This window comes from Lissotriton vulgaris, chromosome 1_1 (genome assembly GCF_964263255.1).
Source record: "Lissotriton vulgaris chromosome 1_1, aLisVul1.2, whole genome shotgun sequence".
NCBI lineage: Eukaryota > Metazoa > Chordata > Amphibia > Caudata > Salamandridae > Lissotriton > Lissotriton vulgaris.
In genome coordinates, this window is record NC_141685.1 from 316,445,338 (window position 1) to 316,468,701 (window position 23,364).

The following is a 23,364-nucleotide window of genomic DNA, read 5'->3' on the forward strand; positions in this document are numbered from 1 at the left end:
ATCTCAAGATCCATTTGCAGCGTGCTGCCTGTTGGTTAATGCATTCGACAACAGTCATATTATCAGACCAAAACACCACCGAGCGGTCCCTGAAGTCGTCAGGCCATGCCATCAGAGCAACCCAAATGGGGAATAACTCCAAGAACCCAATGTTACCTGTGAGACCGCTGGAATGCCACCACATCGGCCATGTTTGCGCCGACCATCGATTACCTAAGATGGCGCCGAATCCCACGCTCCCGGCCAAGTCAGTCCACAAACCTAGTTCCTCTGAAGACGCTGGCGGCTTGTTCCACACGACTCGACCGTTGAAGTCCGCCAGAAATGCCAACCAAATGCGCATATCCTGGCGAACCTCTGCCGACAGTCTCGTACGGTGGGCGTGGGCAAGCAACACTCCACTTCCTATTTTTTTGTAAGTTTTACAAGGAATACACAAAACAGCTTTTTTTTTCATTTTTAAAGTAAAGTTTACCTATACATTTAGATGCAGTCGATTTAGAAATTCGCAAGTTGGAAGATGATGAATTAACTGTTCGTGTAGGCACTTTTCTAAAAACTGCAATACGCGCCCAAAACACGATGTGCTCTTTATGAAGCTCATTTTATTGAACTAATTTGATGTATCATGGTCTTGTTTTATATGAACTTAATGGATATTGTCCATGAGATAGTTTTTAATTAATTTACAATGCTTTTAATGATTTATAGGGCTTTTTGTTGTAAAGTATTTTTACTTGTCTTAACATGTTTTGTTATGTACGATTTTACCCTATTATTCTTATGACTAATGGATTTGTGTACTCCCTTCTGTTATTAGGCAACTTGTGATTTTATGGATATACCAATATTCGAATACAGATTTTTGATTTGAATTGAAATTAGAAAAATGGAGTTTGCTCAGTTTTTGCCCTGGTGCTAATGTTCAGTTCGCAGTAACCAGTGCTGAATTTCTCAGTACTGGAATTGAGCAGCAACTCGCTGGTTTCTGGTTGTGAAAACTGTCGCTGTGCCAGTCTGAGCATGCTCAAGTTTTTCTGACTTCATTTCAGTGTAGTGTGCCTGTCTCTGGGCACATGCCGCAGCACAAGTTCACATTGAGCCTCCTATGGTAGCCATGCAACAGAATCAATTGTTATCAATTTTGATGGAAAGATTGTGGTAAAACAGTGTAGGTTATAGCAGCAGCTTGTAGGAGGTGCTAGTCTCACTGAATTTATTATAACATGTGACCTGCAAGTTACACAAGGATCTTTGGGCTCAAACATAAACCCAATGAGCTATATTGTGTGGTACACACGTATTGGACAAACCGGTGGTAACAATTACTTTTCATCTTGCTAGCCAGAGCATTAATCAAATAAGTTTCATCACTGCAGTTACAACTTCCCATTTCCAGAATAGACCAACGGCCACATGCATCATTGTTGCCGTTTGCGATTTCTTAATCGCAAAAAATTAAGGAATCACAATTAAGAAATCGCAAACAGCTATGCACCAAGAAATCACATTTTTTTTGTGATTTCTTAAATTTTCTTAATTGCGATTCACAATTTGCGAATCGCAATTAAGGAATCCCTTCCCATTGATTCCTATTGGCCTAATTCCCATAGGAATGAATGGGAAGTCATTTTCAATTTGCGATTCGCAATTTGCGAATCGCAAATTGAAAATGCAATTTCAAGGGTGCAGGGTGGGGTCCAAAGGACCCTACCCTGAACCCCTGAAATTTAACTTTAAGTGCATTTTTCACACAAACATGCCCCAAGGGTGTGTGTGTGTAAAATGAAAGTTTCAAAAATGCACTTTTGTGCATTTTTGAAAGTTTTCGCAAATTACCATGAAGGTCAACTTCATGGTAATTTACCTCTCCCTATTTGCGAATTCACAAATTTAAAATGTTCATGCATTGCATTTAAGAAATCTCAAATTGTGATTTCTTAAATGCAATCGCAATTTTAGAAATCGCAACATGATTGTGATTTCTAAAATTGCGAAAAACATGATGAATCCCAATTTTGTCAATTACATTTGCAAACGGCCGAAAATTGCGATTTGCACCGTTTGCGAATGCAATTGACAATGATGCATGTGCCCGTAAATCTCCGCTAGAGTCAAATGCAGCCTGTTTGTTACAAAATATGTAAGCCTTTGCTATAATATTGTTTTCATTTATAGAGCCATATAGTGAATCAGTAAATCTTCTCCTCAGGTTCAGACTTGCCTCTAAGGCAATCAGGCATGCATGATGGGCTGGCACAAAAGTGTGTAGGCAGTTTTTTAAACATAAGCCTACCAGACAGCTGTCAAAGACATATTGCGGACATCCCAGAAGCTGGCCTAGAAATGTATTCTGCCCATTGCTTACCATTGGCTTTGCCTTTTTTCACTCACATTTGCATGCTTTCTGTTTTCTGTTTTTATTTGTTCTAAACTACCCAGCTTAAATGTGTCCCTCCCATAGAGGAAAATCTTTTTGCCACCTCTTCAAGTGGCTCCCTGTATTCTTCCATGACTGCTAGCTTTTTGGGAACTCTTTTTCTCTTTTCTGCAAATCACTTAATAAGAATGCATGTTTTAAAGCGGCCTGTCCTTGCTTGCCTCTCCTCCCCATCACTCTCTGTGTGGCATAGGAATTTTTGTGGATTCTACAGTCACATTTACCTGCAGCTGTTTAGGTTTTTGCCTTGGTGTTTGAGGCACGTTTTTATGCATGAAAGTGTATGCTGTGTTTAGAGATCACTTGTTACAAGGTATGCTTCACAAGCTGCCATAGTATGCCTTCCATTGGGATGCTTCACAAGCTGCCATAGCATGCCTTCCATTGGGATGCTTCACTAGCTGCCACGGGTATACTCAGACATGAGTCCCTTTCTCACTGCACCATCAGGATTCAAGCAAGCCGGGCCGAAGACGGCTGAAATGCCAGAAACCGCTCCCCGGTAGCTTGTATCCTTTCTGGTGAAGAATTGGCTTGGTAGTTTAGTCTGCCCTGTTCCCATGATGCACTGGGCCAGGGACAGACTGATTTGCATATAGCCAGGTTCTGAGCTGGGATGGTGCAGTGAGATAAATAACGGTGATGGATCAAGCCCTGATCTTTGGACTGGGTAAGAGTGGTCTGCTTAATTCAGACACTCTGTTCATCACCACCCCCTTTTCTGAATCCTTTTAGGCCACTATAGGTGTGGCAGGGTATACTCAGACATGAGTCCCTTTCTCACTGCACCATCAGGATTCAAGCAAGCCGGGCCGAAGACGGCTGAAATACCAGAAACCGGTCCACGGTAGCTTGTCTCCTTTCTGGTGAAGAATTGGCTTGGTAGTTTAGTCTGCCCTGTTCCCATGATGCACTGGGCCAGGGACAGACTGATTTGCATATAGCCAGGTTCTGAGCTGGGATGGTGCAGTGAGATAAATAACAGTGATGGATCAAGCCCTGATCTTTGGACTGGGTAAGAGTGGTCTGCTTAATTCAGACACTCTGTTCATCATCACCCACTTTTCTGAATCGTTTTAGGCCACTATAGGTGTGGCAGGGTATACTCAGACATGAGTCCCTTTCTCACTGCACCATCAGGATTCAAGCAAGCCGGGCCGAAGACGGCTGAAATGCCAGAAACCGGTCCCCAGTAGCTTGTCTCCTTTCTGGTGAAGAATTGGCTTGGTAGTTTAGTCTGCCCTGTTCCCATGATGCACTGGGCCAGGGACAGACTGATTTGCATATAGCCAGGTTCTGAGCTGGGATGGTGCAGTGAGATAAATAACGGTGATGGATCAAGCCCTGATCTTTGGACTGGGTAAGAGTGGTCTGCTTAATTCAGACACTCTGTTCATCACCACCCCCTTTTCTGAATCCTTTTAGGCCACTATAGGTGTGGCAGGGTATACTCAGACATGAGTCCCTTTCTCACTGCACCATCAGGATTCAAGCAAGCCGGGCCGAAGACGGCTGAAATGCCAGAAACCGGTCCACGGTAGCTTGTCTCCTTTCTGGTGAAGAATTGGCTTGGTAGTTTAGTCTGCCCTGTTCTCATGATGCACTGGGCCAGGGACAGACTGATTTGCATATAGCCAGGTTCTGAGCTGGGATGGTGCAGTGAGATAAACAACAGTGATGGATCAAGCCCTAATCTTTGGACTGGGTAAGAGTGGTCTGCTTAATTCAGACACTCTGTTCATCACCACCCCCTTTTCTGAATCGTTTTAGGCCACTATAGGTGTGGCAGGGTATACTCAGACATGAGTCCCTTTCTCACTGCACCATCAGGATTCAAGCAAGCCGGGCCGAAGACGGCTGAAATGCCAGAAACCGGTCCCCAGTAGCTTGTCTCCTTTCTGGTGAAGAATTGGCTTGGTAGTTTAGTCTGCCCTGTTCCCATGATGCACTGGGCCAGGGACAGACTGATGTGCATATAGCCAGGTTCTGCGCTGGGATGGTGCAGTGAGATAAATAACGGTGATGGATCAAGCTCTGATCTTTGGACTGGGTAAGAGTGGTCTGCTTAAATCAGACACTCTGTTCATCACCACCCCCTTTTCTGAATCGTTTTAGGCCACTATAGGTGTGGCAGGGTATACTCAGACATGAGTCCCTTTCTCACTGCACCATCAGGATTCAAGCAAGCCGGGCCGAAGAAGGCTGAAATGCCAGAAACCGGTCCCCGGTAGCTTGTCTCCTTTCTGGTGAAGAATTGGCTTGGTAGTTTAGTCTGCCCTGTTCCCATGATGCACTGGGCCAGGGACAAACTGATTTGCATATAGCCAGGTTCTGAGCTGGGATGGTGCAATGAGATAAATAACGGTGATGGATCAAGCCCTGATCTTTGGACTGGGTAAGAGTGGTCTGCTTAATTCAGACACTCTGTTCATCACCACCCCCTTTTCTGAATCGTTCACTAGCTGCCACAGCATGCCTTCCACTGGGATGACAGATGCTGCCATTTTGTATTTACAACTACTAAGATATCTTGGTCAATTGGCTAGTAAAGAGAGCACGGTATAACCATTATAGCATGCAATCAGACAGCCTTGGCCTATTTGCTGCTTGACCACACAACTGCACAGTGTTTTGTGTGTCCACTTCTGTCTGCTTTCCAATTTGTTAAGGCTGGTGATGAAATGTGTTCCTTTGACATGAAAGAAAGCACCGTAGCACACATGTGTTTACGTCTTTAGTAAATTTACTGATACTTTGCAGTAGTTAACAGTTCTATTTAGTTTTCTTTTGGGATGTCATTCTGTTGGATGCTTTTGTACTGAAAGCAAGCATTCGTTGATCTCTTGAAATATATTTTCCACTAAGTACAACACATTAGCAAAAGTTGAATAACTAAGTTACTTCCATTTATTGTTTAGCAATACAATATGCTAAGTGTTACCCTTCTGCATTTAATAAAATAATCGTAGAAATGAATATCATTTTGTTTTATAATGGTAGCTTTTTTCCAATGCACACAATGTTGCACAAGTGCTCTTTTTCAAACACTCATGCTCTTCTGCGTAACCTCCCCATGATTTGAATTATTATCAATGTTGTGGCCACTGCCAATGAAGTCTGCATTAAACAGCAGCTCAAAGGTCGCATCTGCCTCTTGTCTCTATGCCTGTTTATCGTGTGTGTACAAAAAGAGGGTATCCCCGACTAGAGTTCCTAATTCGGGATACATCAAACAATTGAGAATACGATAAATTAGGAACAGGTTGAATTATGGACTTAGACTGACATTAGACAATAAAAAATATATCTTAACCAAAATTTTGGGTACAAAAATATTTATTATTTATTAAAGCATAAGTTTTAAAAAGAGTTACAATGATCTTTGAATATATGTGAAAAACGTTCTACATATATAACATACTGTAAGCGCACCGGCATCTACCTCGGAGACGCCACATAGAATCCACTATTGGATCGCCCTCTGGACCGCCGAACAGATTTTACTATAACGGACCTCGAACCCAGGCCATTTTTCCTCACTTACATACTGAGCGCTCGATATAGAAACACCGATCTTGGCATATCAGGTTATTTGAAAACAGTCATGGCTCACTGATAAAGGCTCACAGCCGAAATGTGCGTAGTACACTGTATCCTATAGCCATGTTTTAAACAATTACTGTAATGCACTTTAAATATCCACCAATTGGAACTTACAGTATGTTATATATGTAGAAAGTTTTTCACATATATTCAAAGATCATTGTAACTCTTTTTAAAACTTATCATGATTTAATAAATAATAAATATTTTTGTACCCAAAATTTTGGTTAAGATATATTTTTTATTGTCTAATGTCAGTCTAAGTCCATAATTCAACCTGTTCCTAATTTATCGTATTCTCAATTCTATGCCTGTTTATCACCTGTATTACTTCACCATGCCTTTACCATGCAGATGCCTTTACTGTTATAGTTAGGACCTGGAAGGTGAAAAAGAGGAAGACATTTTCTTCAGTAAACAAAGCAGCCCTGTTACCGCAATGCAGTGGTAACACCCACACAATCACCCACAACATCGCAATGGAACAAGAGTCAGGTCGAGACACCAAGGAGTCCAAGGCAAGAGAGTACAGTGACTGTTGCACCAAAACGCACATTGAGCTTACCAATGTCTGCTCTCAATAAGTCACCTGCATCAGTGGAAAAAGAAAATAAGAAAATCCAGGTTACTATTCTCTGCATGTTTAGGCCGGAGGTGCAGTACAAACACAACCACCCAATGGCACATTTGTACAGCACAAAGCTGGCTAAAATGTTAGCACTGGACCTCCTCCCTTTTTATTTTGTGGAAAGAGTGGGGTTTTTGAATTTGTGGCAGCTGTCTGCTGTTCACACGATCCACCTGATGACAGAAATATGAACCAGTTACCAAGCCACTAATTACATGTACATCACTGCACACTGGATCACTTTTATGGGAGTTAGAGAAAAGATATCTGAAGGTGTTGACACTGCTCAGATTTTTAATGGCGATCGGAAGCATGCAACAATAGCCATGTTCACCATGGAGAAATCCCATACTGCTGCAAACATTTTGGAAGACTTTAACACTAAGGACTTTGAATGGCTGTGACCAAGAGGGTTTAACATTGGTTTTGTTCAATGGCAGTAATATAGTTAAGGCCATGGCCGATGTGTTTGGTGCACTGCTTTAACATCATTGTTCAAGACTTTCTCAAAAAAGAAGACCGAGTCAGCAACTTACTGTCCACCTGCAGAAGAATCTGCACACATTTCTTTTAAAGCCCAGAAGCAGCTGGGGATCATTCAACATGCTAATAGAAGGCCAGTTAAAGCACTCATACAGGAGCTGCCAACATGTTGGAACTCGACTTATTACATGCTTGAACGTATGTAAGAGCAGTACAGACCAATCAATGGATATGTCATGCAAAGAGGGGATGCAACTTTGTAAAGCATGATCATTGACATGGATCAATGGACCAATGGGGCCTAGTTAAATGGCTGACAGAGATTCTGCTTCCCTTCGAGGAGTTCACACTTGAAGTCAGCAAGGAGGACCGTACCTGGGCCAAGATATCTCATTGTTGCACAGGAACAGCTAATGGAGGTGTCTGCAATGTAAGCAGGTGTGTAGAAAAATAAAGAAGCATATGAGTTGGTGGAGAGCTTAATCATTTGCTTATCTGCAAATCAAGGGTACAAACAGACATTGTATCATCCGACCATTACATGTGTGCCACAATTCTTTATCCACGGTACAAACCATTACTGGCCACTTTCATTCCTTTTTCAAACGGGGATGTTGCCAACTACAAAACTTGTATAGCTGTACAAGCCAGTCAGCTAGAAAAAGAAAGGCTGGGAATCAGCGGCCCCCTCCTCCAGGGTATAACAAGTATTGCAGGGCATCCTTCAAGTTCAGAGAGTGAGGACTGTGCAGTTGGCTCACAGCAGCCAAAACCACCAACATCAAGAACATCAAAAACAAGAACAGGAGCATCAGCCCCAAAATCGGGAAATGAATGGTTTCTACTGGAAGAGCTAAAGTTCAGTGCTGCGGCAAAGGCAAACGAGGACGAGCAAGGTGGAGCACCCATTACCACTGAGCGGATGATCCAGGCCTATCTGGATGACCAAACAGCAGTCTACTTTGATCAAAGTCCTTTGCTGCACTGATATGAGAATAGGCGCCAATGGGCCGTGCTCATCAGGCTGGCGATAAACTACCTGGCTTTCCCTGTGGCCAGTGTCTCCACTGAGCATGTTTTTAGTGATGCTGGTGCCATTCCGACAGTGAGAAGGACCAGTCTCTCGCCCTAAAACGTGGAGAGATTAACCATGATCCAAATTAATCAGCACTTTATACCACCTTATCATGCCATACCTTTATTATTTTTATTCTTCACCCTTGGCTTTGCTACACAGGAACTGTTTAAGTTTCTTTTATATTCTCTTCATCTCTGATTGAACACCATCCATCCACCCCAAACCTGACTATCATTCTCGACAACACTTTCACCAGTATACATTTGTCATTTAAGCCCCCTGCCTCCTTGCTTGCCTTGGACCCATCAAACCACCCGGAAGGATTCCTTCCACCCATACATTTTCACCCACCCAGGCAGGAAACCTTTATTTCACCTTTCACCCATGCATCCTATCAGCCACCTGTATATATGCATGCAGGGCCTTCACCAACACATCCTTCTCCGCCAGTCATGTTACATTTCACCAATCCTTCTTTCCCTTTTCCATCAACCCATCAAGGTCTGACTCTTCTTCATAAAACTTTCTCTGCTGAGTTGAAGATAGAAGATACCAATAGTTACTCAAATCTCGCTGTTCATACTAATACTAAGAGAAGGGTGTCTTTAGCTGTTCACAACTTAGTCTCAACTGTACAGTGTACGCCCTTGCAGCAAGTGTATGACTTCAATCATCAAGAATCAAGCAATATGACTTACCACCACCCGGAACTGCTGCTGGCTCACCCCCTGAAGCTGCTGCATGTGCTCCCTGCTGGCTGGCATCACCGTCCCTGCTGGCCCCAGCACTGGTGGTCAGCATGGCTCGAAAAAATATTACACATTATTGGATGTCATATACGCCGCCTCTGCTATTTACTAGCAAGATTGAAGATACATACACCACACACATCACTACAATTCGGGTACAGACAGTATGTCCTATCAAAAATAAAATATCCGGTTGGGCATTTTGTTAGTGGGAATTTTTGAAAGGCTCGCAAGAAGACAACCAGTAAAGGATAGGACTCAGTGGCTAATCTACAGTGAATCTGAGTTCATGAAAAGAAAAAGAGTGGCCAACTGGGCGGACAATTGGACATAAGGCCCTCTTGGTTGGAAAATGTAATGGTGCCGTCCTCCTCCTCCTCATGCTTCTTTCTAGCCATTGTGCATGGTAACCATCAACTGCTGCTAATAATAACACTAGGCCTAGATCAGGAGAAGACACAACTCTGGGGTGTCTAACGTGACCATAATTTACTGATTGAGCATGAGAAAGTAAAATAACGCTTTCTCATCTAAAAAAATAATGCATAGAATAACTTACTTGGGCATGAAATCTGCACATCAGAGCAGTAGTACTAGTAGTAAGGACCAATGTGTTTTCCGAGTCTTACAGTACCACCACTAGATAGTACACCTAATATATAAAGGTAGAGTGGAAGCTGACTGAATAAACAGAAGAAAGCAAGCTACAGACAGACTGTTACAGAGTCAGACAGAAGCAGTTTGAGGTAAAAAAAATACAAATACTAGAAATATAAATACATTGGTAAATAGGATATTGCAGGGATAACAAGAATTTAGAAACAGATAGATTGAAGAGAATTTGGGGGGGAAATTTAATTTGGAAATAGAAATAATAGTTCAAAGTATGGAGCAGTAAATGTTAGGGAAATGTATATTAATATTAACAACAGGAGGACTTACTAGGGACAGCAGAGCAATCAGATGAGGAGCATTCTTCGGAGGCACCTCCAGCTCCCGTACCAGCCTCGGACTGCCTTGTCTTGCCTCTTGATGCTGATGATCATGTAAGACATAATTAATGAAAAAAGACATGACTGGTGGTAAATAGATATTAAATAATCGCTCCAAAAAGTATTTTTTGAGAGGAAATGGCAATTGCAATAACATTGACCTTTTCTAAATAAGATCAACTAGAAGTAGATTAGTATTGCAGTCGCGGACCGTTCTATTTTTATTATTCCACATTTCCAATCTGATTCCTGAATGCTAAATCTACCTAGCCTGCCTGTTCCAAACACTTTGGAATGAATTGCAAAAAAATGATATTTGTTTCAAGTTCTAACTAAGTTTTGATCTAATTCGCAATCATCTTTGACGGGCCAATTCACTAAGTCTGCATTTAGTCTTCAAAATGCATAGATGGACCCATCCAGTTTGCATTGTCTAAATTGGTTGGTTGCTACCCTCATAAGTGCAGTATGGGGCCAAAGTCTTGTATTTGAGTGGGAGGAACAATTGGGACATTGAGGAAGGGAAATGTCTCAAACCATTGATGTCACTGCCTAGCTCCTCTATGATCCAGGCAATCCGAATGGAGCTGGGAGTGACAGCATGGAACATACAGGTACAAGTGGCTCTTTTAAGATTTTGGAAAAGATTGGGATCGGAGAAAGTTACAAAAGTGTCATAATGGTGCAAAGAGGAGATTTTGCACAGCGATTTAAAATGGGCCAAGGTGATCAGAATAAAATTGTGCGCAATGTGTAAAAGCTTAAAAGTAAAATTTGACCAGGTGACAGTATGGGTTAAAGCCTCAAATGGGGAGCCTAGAACAGCAGGAAGAGAAGTATCCAGGCAAAATGACATGATATACCTGAGAAAGAAAGTATCAGTCAATTACATGATGAATAGCTGGGAGAATGATATGTGGTACCCCTATCTAGATACACTACCTAATGCTGGACTAAGAGCTGACGTGCTCAGATGGATAATAGGGGTTAACCATTGGGCATCCCATGGAAATAGAAAAGCAGAATTGGTACAACCTGACGGTAAATGTCGCTGTGGATTAGGTACCAACTGTGACAATTTACATATTTTACTAGACTGCCAAAAATTTGTGTCACAGCGGAAATTGTTTTTATGACCTATGTTTTTAAAATATGGTATATTTGAGCACCCGCTAGCAATTAATCTACTTACTGACATGCCAAACCTTGACATCGCAATCGCCATGGCAAAAAATATGAAGGCAGTGAAAAGGACTCTGTTGGAACCAAATATGATTGGATAGAAATTGGTATGGAAATATAGTGGGACACGCTCAAAGTAAATTGTGTTTAGGTGGAAATACTATCCTTATGTTAGCGTGACTGTTGCTCGTTGCAATTTTAGGAGTATTCTTATATGACATTTTTAAGCTGTGGAAGGGAGGTAGGAATTGTCCGTGAAGGTACCGCCTTTTTAAAGTATCAGCGAAATTGTTTGTATATGTTTTATACTATTTATTGTAATACGTAGCATGTTGTTTAGAGACCAGTGGTCTAATAAACATACTTTTACTGCTACTACTACTAGTCATTCACCATATGAACAACAAACAAGGTTCTTCTAAGTACTAAATTGAGAGGGCGTGGCCCGCTAAATAACTAATACTAAGTAACTAACTAACTACCACTATCTTAGTGACAGGACAAAGGAAAGGGGTCTCCTGATCCTGCATTACCTAGCTTATGTTATCTTACATAATCGGCCCAAGCGAGCACAAACTAAGTTGCAAACAAGTACGATTAGGTAGCACCGATCACCTCTCTAGAATAACAATCACATCAGATAAGAATCTTAATCTTAACTTGTTACCTGCTTCTGAGAAGCAGCATGTTTGGTATTTGAGAAAAAAACATTAGCAATAGCATAGAACACACAATATTAATAATAATTAGCTACTCACCAAGCCCCACGACCTCCACCCCTAGCAGGTCCAGCAGGTCCTTCTCTTGGTCCAGGATGTTGGACCACCAGTGCATCAGCTGGTTGTGGGAGCACCGGACCACAGAGTAGCGATACACTGCCTAGTGCGTCCTCGCCTACCCCAGTTTCCAATCCCGGAGCCTGTACCCAGACCCCGGCCAGGAGAGCTAGTGCTGCACAAAGAAAACAAGCGCTGCCATCTCCAGATTGGAAAATATGGCACGGGCGCTGTGGTGTACCAAGAAAAGGGTTCAAAGGAGAGAAGGGAAAGGCCATGATGGCAAAAGAATGACCCAAATCGGGATGATTACAACAGGCAAGACTGTACGAGCACTAATTATTCGGGATGGGTAGCGCTCTAGCATGAAATTAAACTGTGTCTAGGCTCAGAGAAAAAGGGAGAAGTATTGGTTGCAACAGAGGGCTGAGAACGGTCAGTTCTCAGCCCACCCCTTACAGCACTGTGTCCTAACTGATTGTATCCTGGTCTTGATTATGGCCTAAAGTTGTATATAGGCCGAAATGCTGTTGACTTTTACAGCATAATGTACGACGTCTTTCTTGTGACTGCCCACCTAAATTATCTTGTGCTAACTGCATTCATTGTATGGGCATCACTACGAATCTACTTGTATATATATTTGTTTTTATCTGTTCCCTTTTTCCGCTGTATATACTCCCTCAGGTGTCACCAGCGGTGTCTTCTTAGACAGCAACATTTGCAGAACGCTGCAGCCAGACTAGTATTAGATATTCCCAGTTTCAAATCAGTCTCCCACAGCTGAAGAGCCCTCCACTGGCTCCCAGTGAACAAAAGGATTGACTTTAAATCCCAATATTTGCCCTTCAAAGTGCTACAGGGAAAAGGGCCGCAATTCTTGAGGACGCACCTGAAATGTTATGCGTGTGCCAGAAGTTTAAGATCTATCCATTCTAAACATCTGCAGATACCCAAGTTTTCAAAGCCCATTGGGGTGGAAGAAGCTTCCTGCTGGGAACAGTGAAGACCTGGAACCAGCTGTCCACCTCCATAAAGAAAAGCTCTTCAAATTTGTCCTTCAGAAATGCGTTGAAAACCTGGCTCTTCAACAACTAATACATTTTTACAACCACAGAGATTCTATCAAAAAAGTGAATGGGTGAAAATTTTTATATATATATTTTTTACCGTTTCCACCAGGGTGCTAGGCTCTCTCTTACACATGGGAAGATGGGAGCACAATGTGCTTGTTAAAATACCCCTCACACTCTAAAAAACCAAATAGAGTCATGCTTCATCATAGGGGTCTTCCCGCCCCTATAACGGGACGGGGCGTGCTACGACCAGACGGAATACGCGGGAGCACTAAGATGTGACAGAGGCTATGTGTAGGTGTATAGGAATCAGTGAAAGTGTAGGGACCTAACACTAGTGAGTGTGCAAAAAGTGAAAAAATGGAAAAGATTTAAAAATTCCCTGGCTAGTAGAAAAAAACAAATTTATTAACTTCTCCAGCTGGGAACATTAAGAAGGGGTTGTGTGGTAGAGCATTAGCTACTACCTTGTCGACATGTTTCGTAAGCAGTCCCCTACTGCTTACTCATCAGGACCAAAAAAGCAGTCCCTACTGTTGTCTTACTCAGTTTCTAACAAGTAATGCCTACTGTCCTATAAACACCCAACAAAATTAAGTTGAGTGTTTAGGCCTCTGGGCATGAGTTGGCCCACGTGAGGCAGAAAAAATCGACCTATTATGGTCTCTGTAAGAAAAGAGGAAGAGAAAAAAACCACATAAATTTATGCACGAACATTGTTTTCTAAATGGAAAAGAAAACAAACAGACAAACAAGTTTTTTTCTTGTAGAGGACCACAAATTTAAATATTCGAAAGTGGTTCTATTTTCATACTTGAAAACTCAACATGTAGTCATGTGTCTCTTAGTATCACTGCCCTATGTGGGAGACACCGATGGTACCGTTCTGTCGGGACCTTCGTCATTATTTCACACACACACACTCTAACAATCGCGACTCAATGCACTACCAGCACACTAACAAAAGAGGAAGGGGACCTCCATATAAAATGTTTCGGAATTTGGGAAGTGTGACATACTTATCTCAGCAGTTATCATGCCCCATGAGGTTTTGCAGGCGAGGGGTAATCTGCACAGTTGTACTAAGAAAGACAAAGGTTCGTTTTAAAAAAGCGCAAAGAGGTATTTAGTGCGTTTATCTATCCCCGCGACCTGTTTTTTAAAGACTCAAGGTCGGAGTCTATTACTTACGTCTCTGCTAGCAAAAGGAAAGCATTGTTCCTACCCCCGTGCACCTCCGAGGATTGCTGGGCTCAAGTGGTTTGGTGTTATTTAAAAGCCGGTTTGCTTCCGCGTTCATCACGCGCTGGGTGCCGCCCCCTTTGTTTTACGCTAGAGCGTCAACCCATTAAGATGGCGGACTATTTTTGGCACAGCGAGACGCACTAGAGGCGGAAGTCTCTTTTTCATGTCTATGGATTACGATCCAAATGAAAAAAAGTGTGTTGTAAACCTTACAGGACTTATTTTCATGCAGAATCCAATTGATCGGATAATTTTAGATGATTAGGAAGGTGTATTTTGTTACAGTCTCGTGAGGGATAATAATAGTGATATAAAAGTGGAAGGATTATTAGCGGTTTGATATATATAACACGGTGGATCTGTATGCATGTCATCTCAGCAGAGTGTTTGTAAGATAGATGTAGAGACTCCTTGCTGATAAGCTCTCAGGGGGAATAACAACAACAACTAATCCATTGTGTCTATCTCGCCAGCATCGCTCAGATCCTTCGCTTCTAGCGCCCTTTGTCATTCGCTGCTCTCTACAAATAAGCCAATCAAATCAAACCAGCCCCGTTCACTCCTTCACAAGCACTTGTACAAAGTATAACAGAGGTTACATGCCATTCAATGAACTTATATTAAGCAACTCTAAACCAGTGCTATATCTTGCTAAATGTACAAGCAATGTGAAAGTAAGTGATAGCAGTTCAATAAGAAATCAAAAGACAAAAAGATATGTCCTCTGACACCCGTTGGGCGTCAGAGGTTATCTCTACTTGTTTTCACCTTTCACTTGTTCACCTAATTATTCATTCATTTGACTTTATTTCATTTCATTTGATATTTATTTTGTCTTTTGATTACTTATTAAACTGCTATCACTTATGTTCACATTGCTTGTGCATTTAGCAAGTTATAGCACTTGTTTGGAGTCGCTTAATGTATTGCCACAACATACCTATGTACAGAGCCACCTACAACATCTTAACATGGTGGATAGTTTTCTGCTCCAGACTCGCGTCACCTCCACTATGCTGAACCAGTCCCCTTTCTATGCGTATTAGTTACTGGTAGTTTAAACAATGTTGCCAGATTGGGCTATTTCCCACACAATTGGGTGACTTTTTTCCCAGTTGTGTGGGAAAAACCCATGCCTGGCGGGGGGTTAGTTTTTGGGCTATATTTGTGGCCTTGTGCGGGAAAAACTGGCTTGGGCGGGCGCCCACAATCAGACACTTAAAGCGCATCGCGCACACGAGCAGAAGGCAGCCTGCCATAGAGCGTGGTTTGGCATCCATCAATGAGGCCTGGCTCAGGCCTTTACATTCTTGCATGCGTTATCTTATCTTGCTTGTCACTGTATTTCATTTGCATGGTGCACACACACTCAGCACATGCGCGCTGTACCTGGACGGCCCCCCCCCCCCCAGGTCACCACCGTGCTTGGTTGCTTAGTTACAGTTGCAACGTTATGGCCTGGAGCCATTTGCCACTGTAAATTAGCCCTAAATTAGCCAATGTGGGGGTCCCCCAGGGCCGTCATTCGTGTAGCGTGCAAAAACGCTACCATTGACGGCCCTGGACAGCAGTTGTAGGTCAGCCACCACAAGCTTTCCATATATGCGGGGGGCTGACCTCACCTATCTCTTTCGGCGCGGTGACGGTGATATTAGTGGTGGTGCTTGTGGGCGGCCGGCCGGTGACTGACAGACAGACTGTCTGACCCGGGCTGCTTGCTGGAGAGGAGCGGAGGTCGGGAGGAGGACTTGTGAGTCGCTGGAACACTTGTTGTGTGTCACACTGCTGCTGCCGCACACCCAGGCCCCACACTCACCACAGTGAACTTGTGGCAGCGCCCCAGGCCCAGCCCCAGCCCTTGAAGAGACACAGTAACGCACCTCAAAGGTAGGACACGAGCCTCTGCCCCAGGCCATGCCAGGCCCAACCGGCCCATCCGTATTTATTTCAATGTATTTTATTTAATGGTGTTTATATATGTTCACACAGTTCACGCTCCCTCGTTTTCTTAATGTATTTATGCGATGTTTTATAGCGCGGACTTTACCGAAAAGCGCTTCACAATAGGAACAGTAATATACATGAGGAGGAAATTACAAGTAAACAAATTACAAAAGCAAACGGTAAGTTACATGAATCAAAAGTGACAATAGCGGGCAACCAAAATACATGAGGTAGCAATCGGTACATTACAGGAGGAAAAAGTGATATGTGTGCAGGTTACAAACGCGTACAAAGTCAAGCGAGTGTGAGAGACACCAGGCAGGCAGCAGTGATGACAAGGCTCCTCCTTTAATTAAGTGTTAAACACAACACCCTGGCAGGAGCGGAGGGACGCAGCCACCGGTCACGTCATCCTAGTCACAACCCCTCAACTGTGCATATGCAAATTACCAGCTGGTGAACAGGGTAGCACGAGGGCAGGGGAAGCGCGAGGATGGGACGGAGGCCTGAGGGGGGCAAGAGGGGATGAAGGTAAAAGGCAACAACATAACACGCAGACTTTACCCGACAGGCATTAGAGCGCTTCACAATAGGAACAGTAATGATACATGAGGAGGAAATTACAAGTGAACAAATTACAAAAGCAAACGTTAAATTACATGAATCAAAAGTGACAATAGTGGGCAACCAAAATACAAGAGGTAGCAATCGGTACATTACAGGAGGAAAAAGTGATATGTGTGCAGGTTACAAAAGAGTACAAAGTACAAGTAGAGGTATAATACTGCAATATATGGCAGATACTCAAATACATAGAACAAACGTTACGTAGGCAATGGTGGCACTCGTGCAAGTATCTAAGTTAAACAAAATGTAAGAGGTAGCAAACAGTGTGTTACACGAGAAAAGTGATGTGTGCAAGTTACAAAAGGGTACCAAACACAGGTACAAGGATAATACCCAAATAAATGGTAAACACTCAAACTACCAGAACACACTGGGAAGGCACTTTCATAGTCGTGGAGAATAGAATTTTCAATAGTGGGAGGTCCTTTGTATTTTTTTTTAAGTTCCTTCACGTTTGTACGTTTCACATGACAAAGTCACAGTAAGGACTGGTCTTAAAATTGAGTAGCATTAAGGCAGGTGCCCAGTTAACGCCCTCCCACCATCTGTATATTAAATACAATGTATATTTTTCCTTAAAATAGTTTGTGATGATAATTTGTGCATCATCTCAGAGTTCCTAATTTGGGCTGGTTTCTGGGCTGGAAGTGGTCTGATTGGGCTTATTTTGGGCTTGTTTTTGAGCGGCTTTGGGCTTGGGCCGGGTCTAAAAATCTGGCAACACTGAGTTTAAAACATTGTACTTGAACGCGGCACGTTTTCATGACCAGCGTTGTTACAGAGAAAGCGGAGTTTTGAGACTGCCAGTTCAGTTAGAGGTAAGCAATATTTTCACTTTTGTTGTATTTCGCTTTACCAGTAATCACTCTACAGAGTGTTTAACACGGGCGCTCTGTTCGCAGGTGCTCGCGTGTTTATTTGGTTCGTTGCATCAGGCTGAAGGCATTACCATTGCAGCAGCGCAAATTTAGGGCAACGAAGGGTCCCCCGCGTATTCTTTATGTTAGTCTCATCAGGAGCACCCTCTCGAGAGCATTAGACGGTAATCTATTGATGGTTATCTCTACAGTTTATCCGTCTAGAGGCTGGTTTCAAACAATGGCAACTTCTAGAAGCTGGTTTTGGATTGTGGCAGTCTGCCCTTTCAGTTCTGCTTTCAGGTACCCCGATCATGTTGATCTCTAGTGGTTTCAGCTTCACTTTTTAGTTGTTTCAACTTACACCAGTGGTGTTCATCAGGTTGGACATGGTTTCTCTCTTTTTCTTCAAGTTTCTTTGCACTTCCCCTTCACGCTCGGTATTTCTCATTACCTTCTCATTTTCCAATGTCATGGATTGGGGATTGGAACTTTCTAGTCACTTGTTTCTGGAATTTATGCTTTTGAGCCAATGTCAGCTAGAATCCTTGTATGAAATCATTGTTGGTTATCATTTTTGTAATTTATGTACTTGTTCCAGATTCACCTGATGAAGGGCTATTGTCTACAGCCCGAAATGCATTGGGAACTTTTGAAACTTGTTTCTGCATGCTGCATTCAAGCAGCAAAATTCCTTTAACGTTGGAATTGATCTGCTAGGACTTGGAATAAATCCCGCAGATTTTCAACTATTGAAGCTCATGATGATCCTTTTTGAACTTTTTGATGCAATTGATGCTGTTTATTGATTACTGTTGATTGATTGTACTATATCACACGTTTATCCTTGACATTTTGAAAATGATGGTCTTACACTTACACAATTGTAGTGCAATAGGTTAACCTAGATATCAATCTAGGTATTTCTTTTTCATTTAGAACCAGGTGGCCTGCAAAACCCCTTGGCTGGTGCACCTGTGAATTTGTTTGTGAATTTTTAATATTACATTAGGAATTTTGATATAGAGAGTTTGAATAAGTTTCTTGAGTGCACACCAGCTGCGTTCACTCATTTTAACATCCTCTAAACTTGGCATTTTGGTGAATTGACGTCCATGTTCCAGAGTACATATTTTCTCATTTAGAGCACTGCCATTCTATTATTGACAGCAGAACCTGGTTAACATGTTATTGTATGTTTTGCATTGTATGACAATATCTAAATTGGAGTAATTGTTTATTTTACTCTAGTAGAACATGTAGTTTCTTCATTGTTTTTTTTTTCTTTCTGGTTCCTTTTCAGCTGCCATTTGCTATACAGCGCTATTCAATATCCTGAACTTTCCCTCGGGTGTGGTACCTGTCGGAACAGTGACAGAGGATGATGAGAGACAGCTAAAGAATTACACAAGTGGCTATAATGATAGCTGGGACAAGATCATGAAAAAAGTAAGTGTCTTTCTGTGGCCCTAATTCTTGGGACCCCTGGATGAGCTACATGACAGTAGCATTTGGATTGGCCTTAGATTGAACAAAACAAACTTTGGAAAAAACATAAGTGATCTCACTTACATTTTCATTTATTAAATAAGTCATACCTATTGCCGTTAGCAGTGCAATCTTTTAATTTGTTGGCCCTTCACCTGGAAAAATGACACAGTAATGCCTTCAAAGCAGACAGTGGCATTGCAGGGTTATCACTCTGTCCGTTATTCCCCCAGTGCCCCACATCTCCCAGCCCAACTGGACATATGGGAGTAAACTGCATAGAGCATGAAGCATCTCCAGTGACAGCCAATATGGACTGTTGCTTCACAGGAGCAGTATTCACCTTCTTCCTGATGGGGGAATGGTGACTGGAGTAACCCTGAATGACTCAGATCGACAGAGCAGCTACAGGTGCTGATGACTGCTATCAGAAAGTAGCACAGTGTGTACCCTGGAAGTTATTAGTAACATCTATGAGAAGAGCATGTGTTGCTGGAATGTTGAATAGAAAATGTGCTGTACTGTTAACAGTATTGTGCTCTTAATTTAGTATTCAATATCCAAGAAACTCCTGCTCTTCTTTTCGGAGTCTGAACATCATGCTAGGCAGCAGAAAGAGAGGCCAGATGGCATGCAGCAGGGAGAGGACACCTTTGATAGTTCTGGCACAGCTTGGGCAAAGCTGTATTCAGGAAAGGGAAAGGTAGGCAATTGCACAGAGCCCCATTGCCCAAATGACCTGCTGGTAAAGTGAGCTTTCACTCTCTCATCTCCATCTCAGCCTCTCTCCTTCTCTCTGCCTACATCAAGCTCTGTATTTCCTGTGATTTCTATTTGAGCCTGCCTCACCACTGGTCCTTATCTTTCTCCCTTACTTTTTCTCTCCTCACTGTTCCCTCGCTCCAGCATCACTCTTACTGGCCTAACTCCTCTTTACTTCTTCCCTAATGTTCTGTCTGCCTCATTCTAGCTTACTTTTCACCTCAACTTCCTCTGATCAGTGTGTTTTTCTCTCTAGCTCCTCCCTTTCTTTAAAACTCAGCTAACTCTAACTTATTTCTCTCTATCTCACTGGTGTGATACATCTACTTCGCCAGTTTTTCTATCTCATGTCTTTTTTTACTTCACCTAACCACTTCTGCCTCTCACTCTCTCTACAACTCTCTATAACTATCCTCTTCCCCCTCAACCCTACCCCCCCTCTCTCAAATCTCTCTCTTTCTCTCTGTCTCTATTCTGGTTGTCTGAAATTACTATGCATGTGTTTACAATGCTTGCTTTTACAGACATCCTTTACCTCGTAATCCCTTTACCACGCATGTCTTTACTAGCTAGTGCTTTTACCAGGCATGTCTTTACCACAAGTATACCTTTAAGTTACATGCTTGTACAATGCAAGACAAGTAAGGTAAGTAAAACCCCTACTATTTAAAAATATATATATATATGTATATATATATATATATATATATATATATATATATATATGTATATATAAAAATATATATCACTATAAAAATGAACATGAAAGGGACGTTATAGTTAGGTTCAGATTTTACACAAAGAAAGCCATGGAAATTCAGCAGTAATAGTTACCGTTATCTCAAGTAACTATAGCTTGTTCCCTGCTACACACAGAGACAAATGTACAAGACCCTATTACCACCACAACGTCACCTATAGTGACATTTTGATGGCGATAGGGGCTGTTCCTTATGTACAAAGCAGCGGTAAGCCACTTAACGTGGCTTAACGCTGCCTTGTCCATAAGGCCCTCTTTCACTCTATGGTTAGCATGAAAGGGTTGGGCAGTGGGTGTTGCAGTAGGCGTTCCACTGCAACACCCATTCATTTTGACACTGCTCCCTACAAGGGGGGCGTACATAGGAAGCAGCGCCAAAATTAAGACCAGGCAAAAACTGGTCTTAAGATGACGAAACAAGGAGAAATGCATTATTTCTCCTTGTTTTTGTTTCTTCCATGTGTGGTGCCTTGTGCAGCACACATGGACAACACAAAATGCCATTAATTGTTTATGTACAGGAAGGTGTCTGTTCCTGTACATAAACAAACTTTTAAAAAAATCAATTTTGTCACTTTCATGTGTGCTGCATGAATCCAACTCCGCCACGTGGTGGCGTTTGCCCCCGCAGCCCACCCCCTACACATTCAGTTCTTACTGCTTACACTGATCATGTTGAACAAGTAGAAATCGTTTGGCTGCTTTGAGCTCCAGTCCCTTCTCTCTGATACAATATCTATAGCGGGCCTTCAGGAAATTGAAATCTACAGAAGGAACCAGTAGTAAATGACAGTGAAAGGAGTTGTGCAGGCGCAATGGAGATCTCCTCGGCTGAAGATTGAGGGAAAACTCACCCAGATGAGGAGAGATGAAGTGAAAGGAGGGGAGCTTGTAAGATTTTGGATACCGACCAAGCTTCCCCCATCACTGACACGGACCCCTAAACACTACGTACTGCCCCCTTCCCTGTCATTCTATCCCTAAAATACTCATGATGGATGACTGGGGGTCCACTGCTTGCCAATGGGTAGCTTGTCCCACTTTAGAATGGACGGAGTGGAGGTATCAGTACTGCTATGAGTAAGGTGGGTGGAGTGATTGGGTGCCCCATGTGCCCAGTGGGCAGTGTGCCTAACTAACTTTTTAGTGGTGGGGGTGGTAGTGGTGATTTGGGTGTGGGAAAGGTGACTGGGGTGTACTGATCCAACCTAATTCTAGGTGGTGGGGGTGAAGAAGGCAGTGGAACTTTAACATTAGGGTTATTGGGCTCCTGCACCTTCTCCTTGATACAGTTTTAGATTTAGTGATGGCAAATTGGTATATAAGAGTAGTAAGGTCCAAGGAACCCTTACATACATAATACTGGATGGCTTATAAGATCAAAATGTAAGTCATCTGTTTTATAGGCTTTTTTGTATTTTCCAGACATTAAAGAGTAGTCTAAAGTACTGGGATTTTTTAATGTCTTGGATCATTCAGCCCAAATCCCTGTTTAAAACGTGCAAGAGCTGTTGCAATGTTAGACTTCGCTAAGCCTCTCCTAGAATTGGAGGAGTCTAATCTTGGGGTTTGCATGCAGTTAAATTCAATACCAAATATCAGGGTAGTCTGCTGAGCAATGAATGTTATTATTAATATATGTAACGGTGTTGGATTGTCTTCTTTCGGGCCACAGTAGCTCAACCCTACCAAACTTTTGATTTTCCACTTAAATACGGTCTCTACACATCTGGTCAATGGTCCAAACGAGGGGATATAACCACTGTCAACTAATTTCTTTCATAGTGTTAGCTATCCATTCCCAGGAAAATCTTTTTTGTTATTGTGGCGTTAAATGAATTTTCTCCGCAAGAACAATAGTTTTCCCAAGTTATTTAAACCAGGTCATTGTAATAAACTATACTAAATGATGACCCTTGACTTGCAATCAAACCATTGTATCAGTGGCTACATATTAATGTATTCAGATGAGTACACTGTGCATGTACTGCTGAGTTCACTTCTCCCATTAACACTAAGTGTCATTCAAACATTAAAACGTGCAATATCAACTTAAAGGATCCTAAGAAAATTAACTACATTCACATAATGAAAGTATATAGCTGCATCAACAATCCCTAAAGTAAGTAAATCTGAAAAAAATGAAAGAATGAAAGAAAAGAGACAACTAAATGATAAAAAATAGTGTAACAGGAGAATGGAATTGTTAGGCTAAAAGGATAAAAGAGGCATGTATTTAAGTAATATTTAAACCTGTGTGAGAACTCTCCTAATGTCTGCATCCAGCCGGAGAGGCAATCCCTCCAGCATCCAATCAACTTTACCCGAGGTTGGTGTCTTTTTTTTCTAACAAATTACTTCTCCGGATGTAACCTATCCACTGGTGTCTAGACACTTTGGGGGCGATTATGATTCAGCAGTGAAAGGCTCCGATGCTCAGTCGGAGCCTTTATGGACGCATCGTAATGGCTGTACGGTTTACTTTACGACTGCCTCATTACGACGGTGGAGGTCGTAAACTAAACCTCCTGTCCATTACAACTTGCTTTAGGGAAAGCTTTGTTGGATTTTAAATCCAACACCTTACCTGCTGTTGCACAGACTGCAGTTGGAATAGTAAAATATTGTATTCTAAAGTAAAGCGCCTCCCTGAGGCAAGACGTTGTACCAACAT

At 42.3% G+C, this 23,364-nt stretch overlaps 1 protein-coding gene across 1 annotated transcript in view; it reads left to right on the top strand.

The window, feature by feature from the left end:
* The window catches only part of LOC147747112 (vitamin D3 hydroxylase-associated protein-like), a 455,455-nt gene that overhangs the window by 409,751 nt on the left and 22,340 nt on the right, over window positions 1–23,364 (top strand). The window contains exon 14 of the mRNA XM_086952363.1: window positions 18,984–19,129. Coding sequence (XP_086808489.1) covers window positions 18,984–19,129 — 146 coding nt within the window. The remainder of the gene's footprint in view (window positions 1–18,983; window positions 19,130–23,364) is intronic.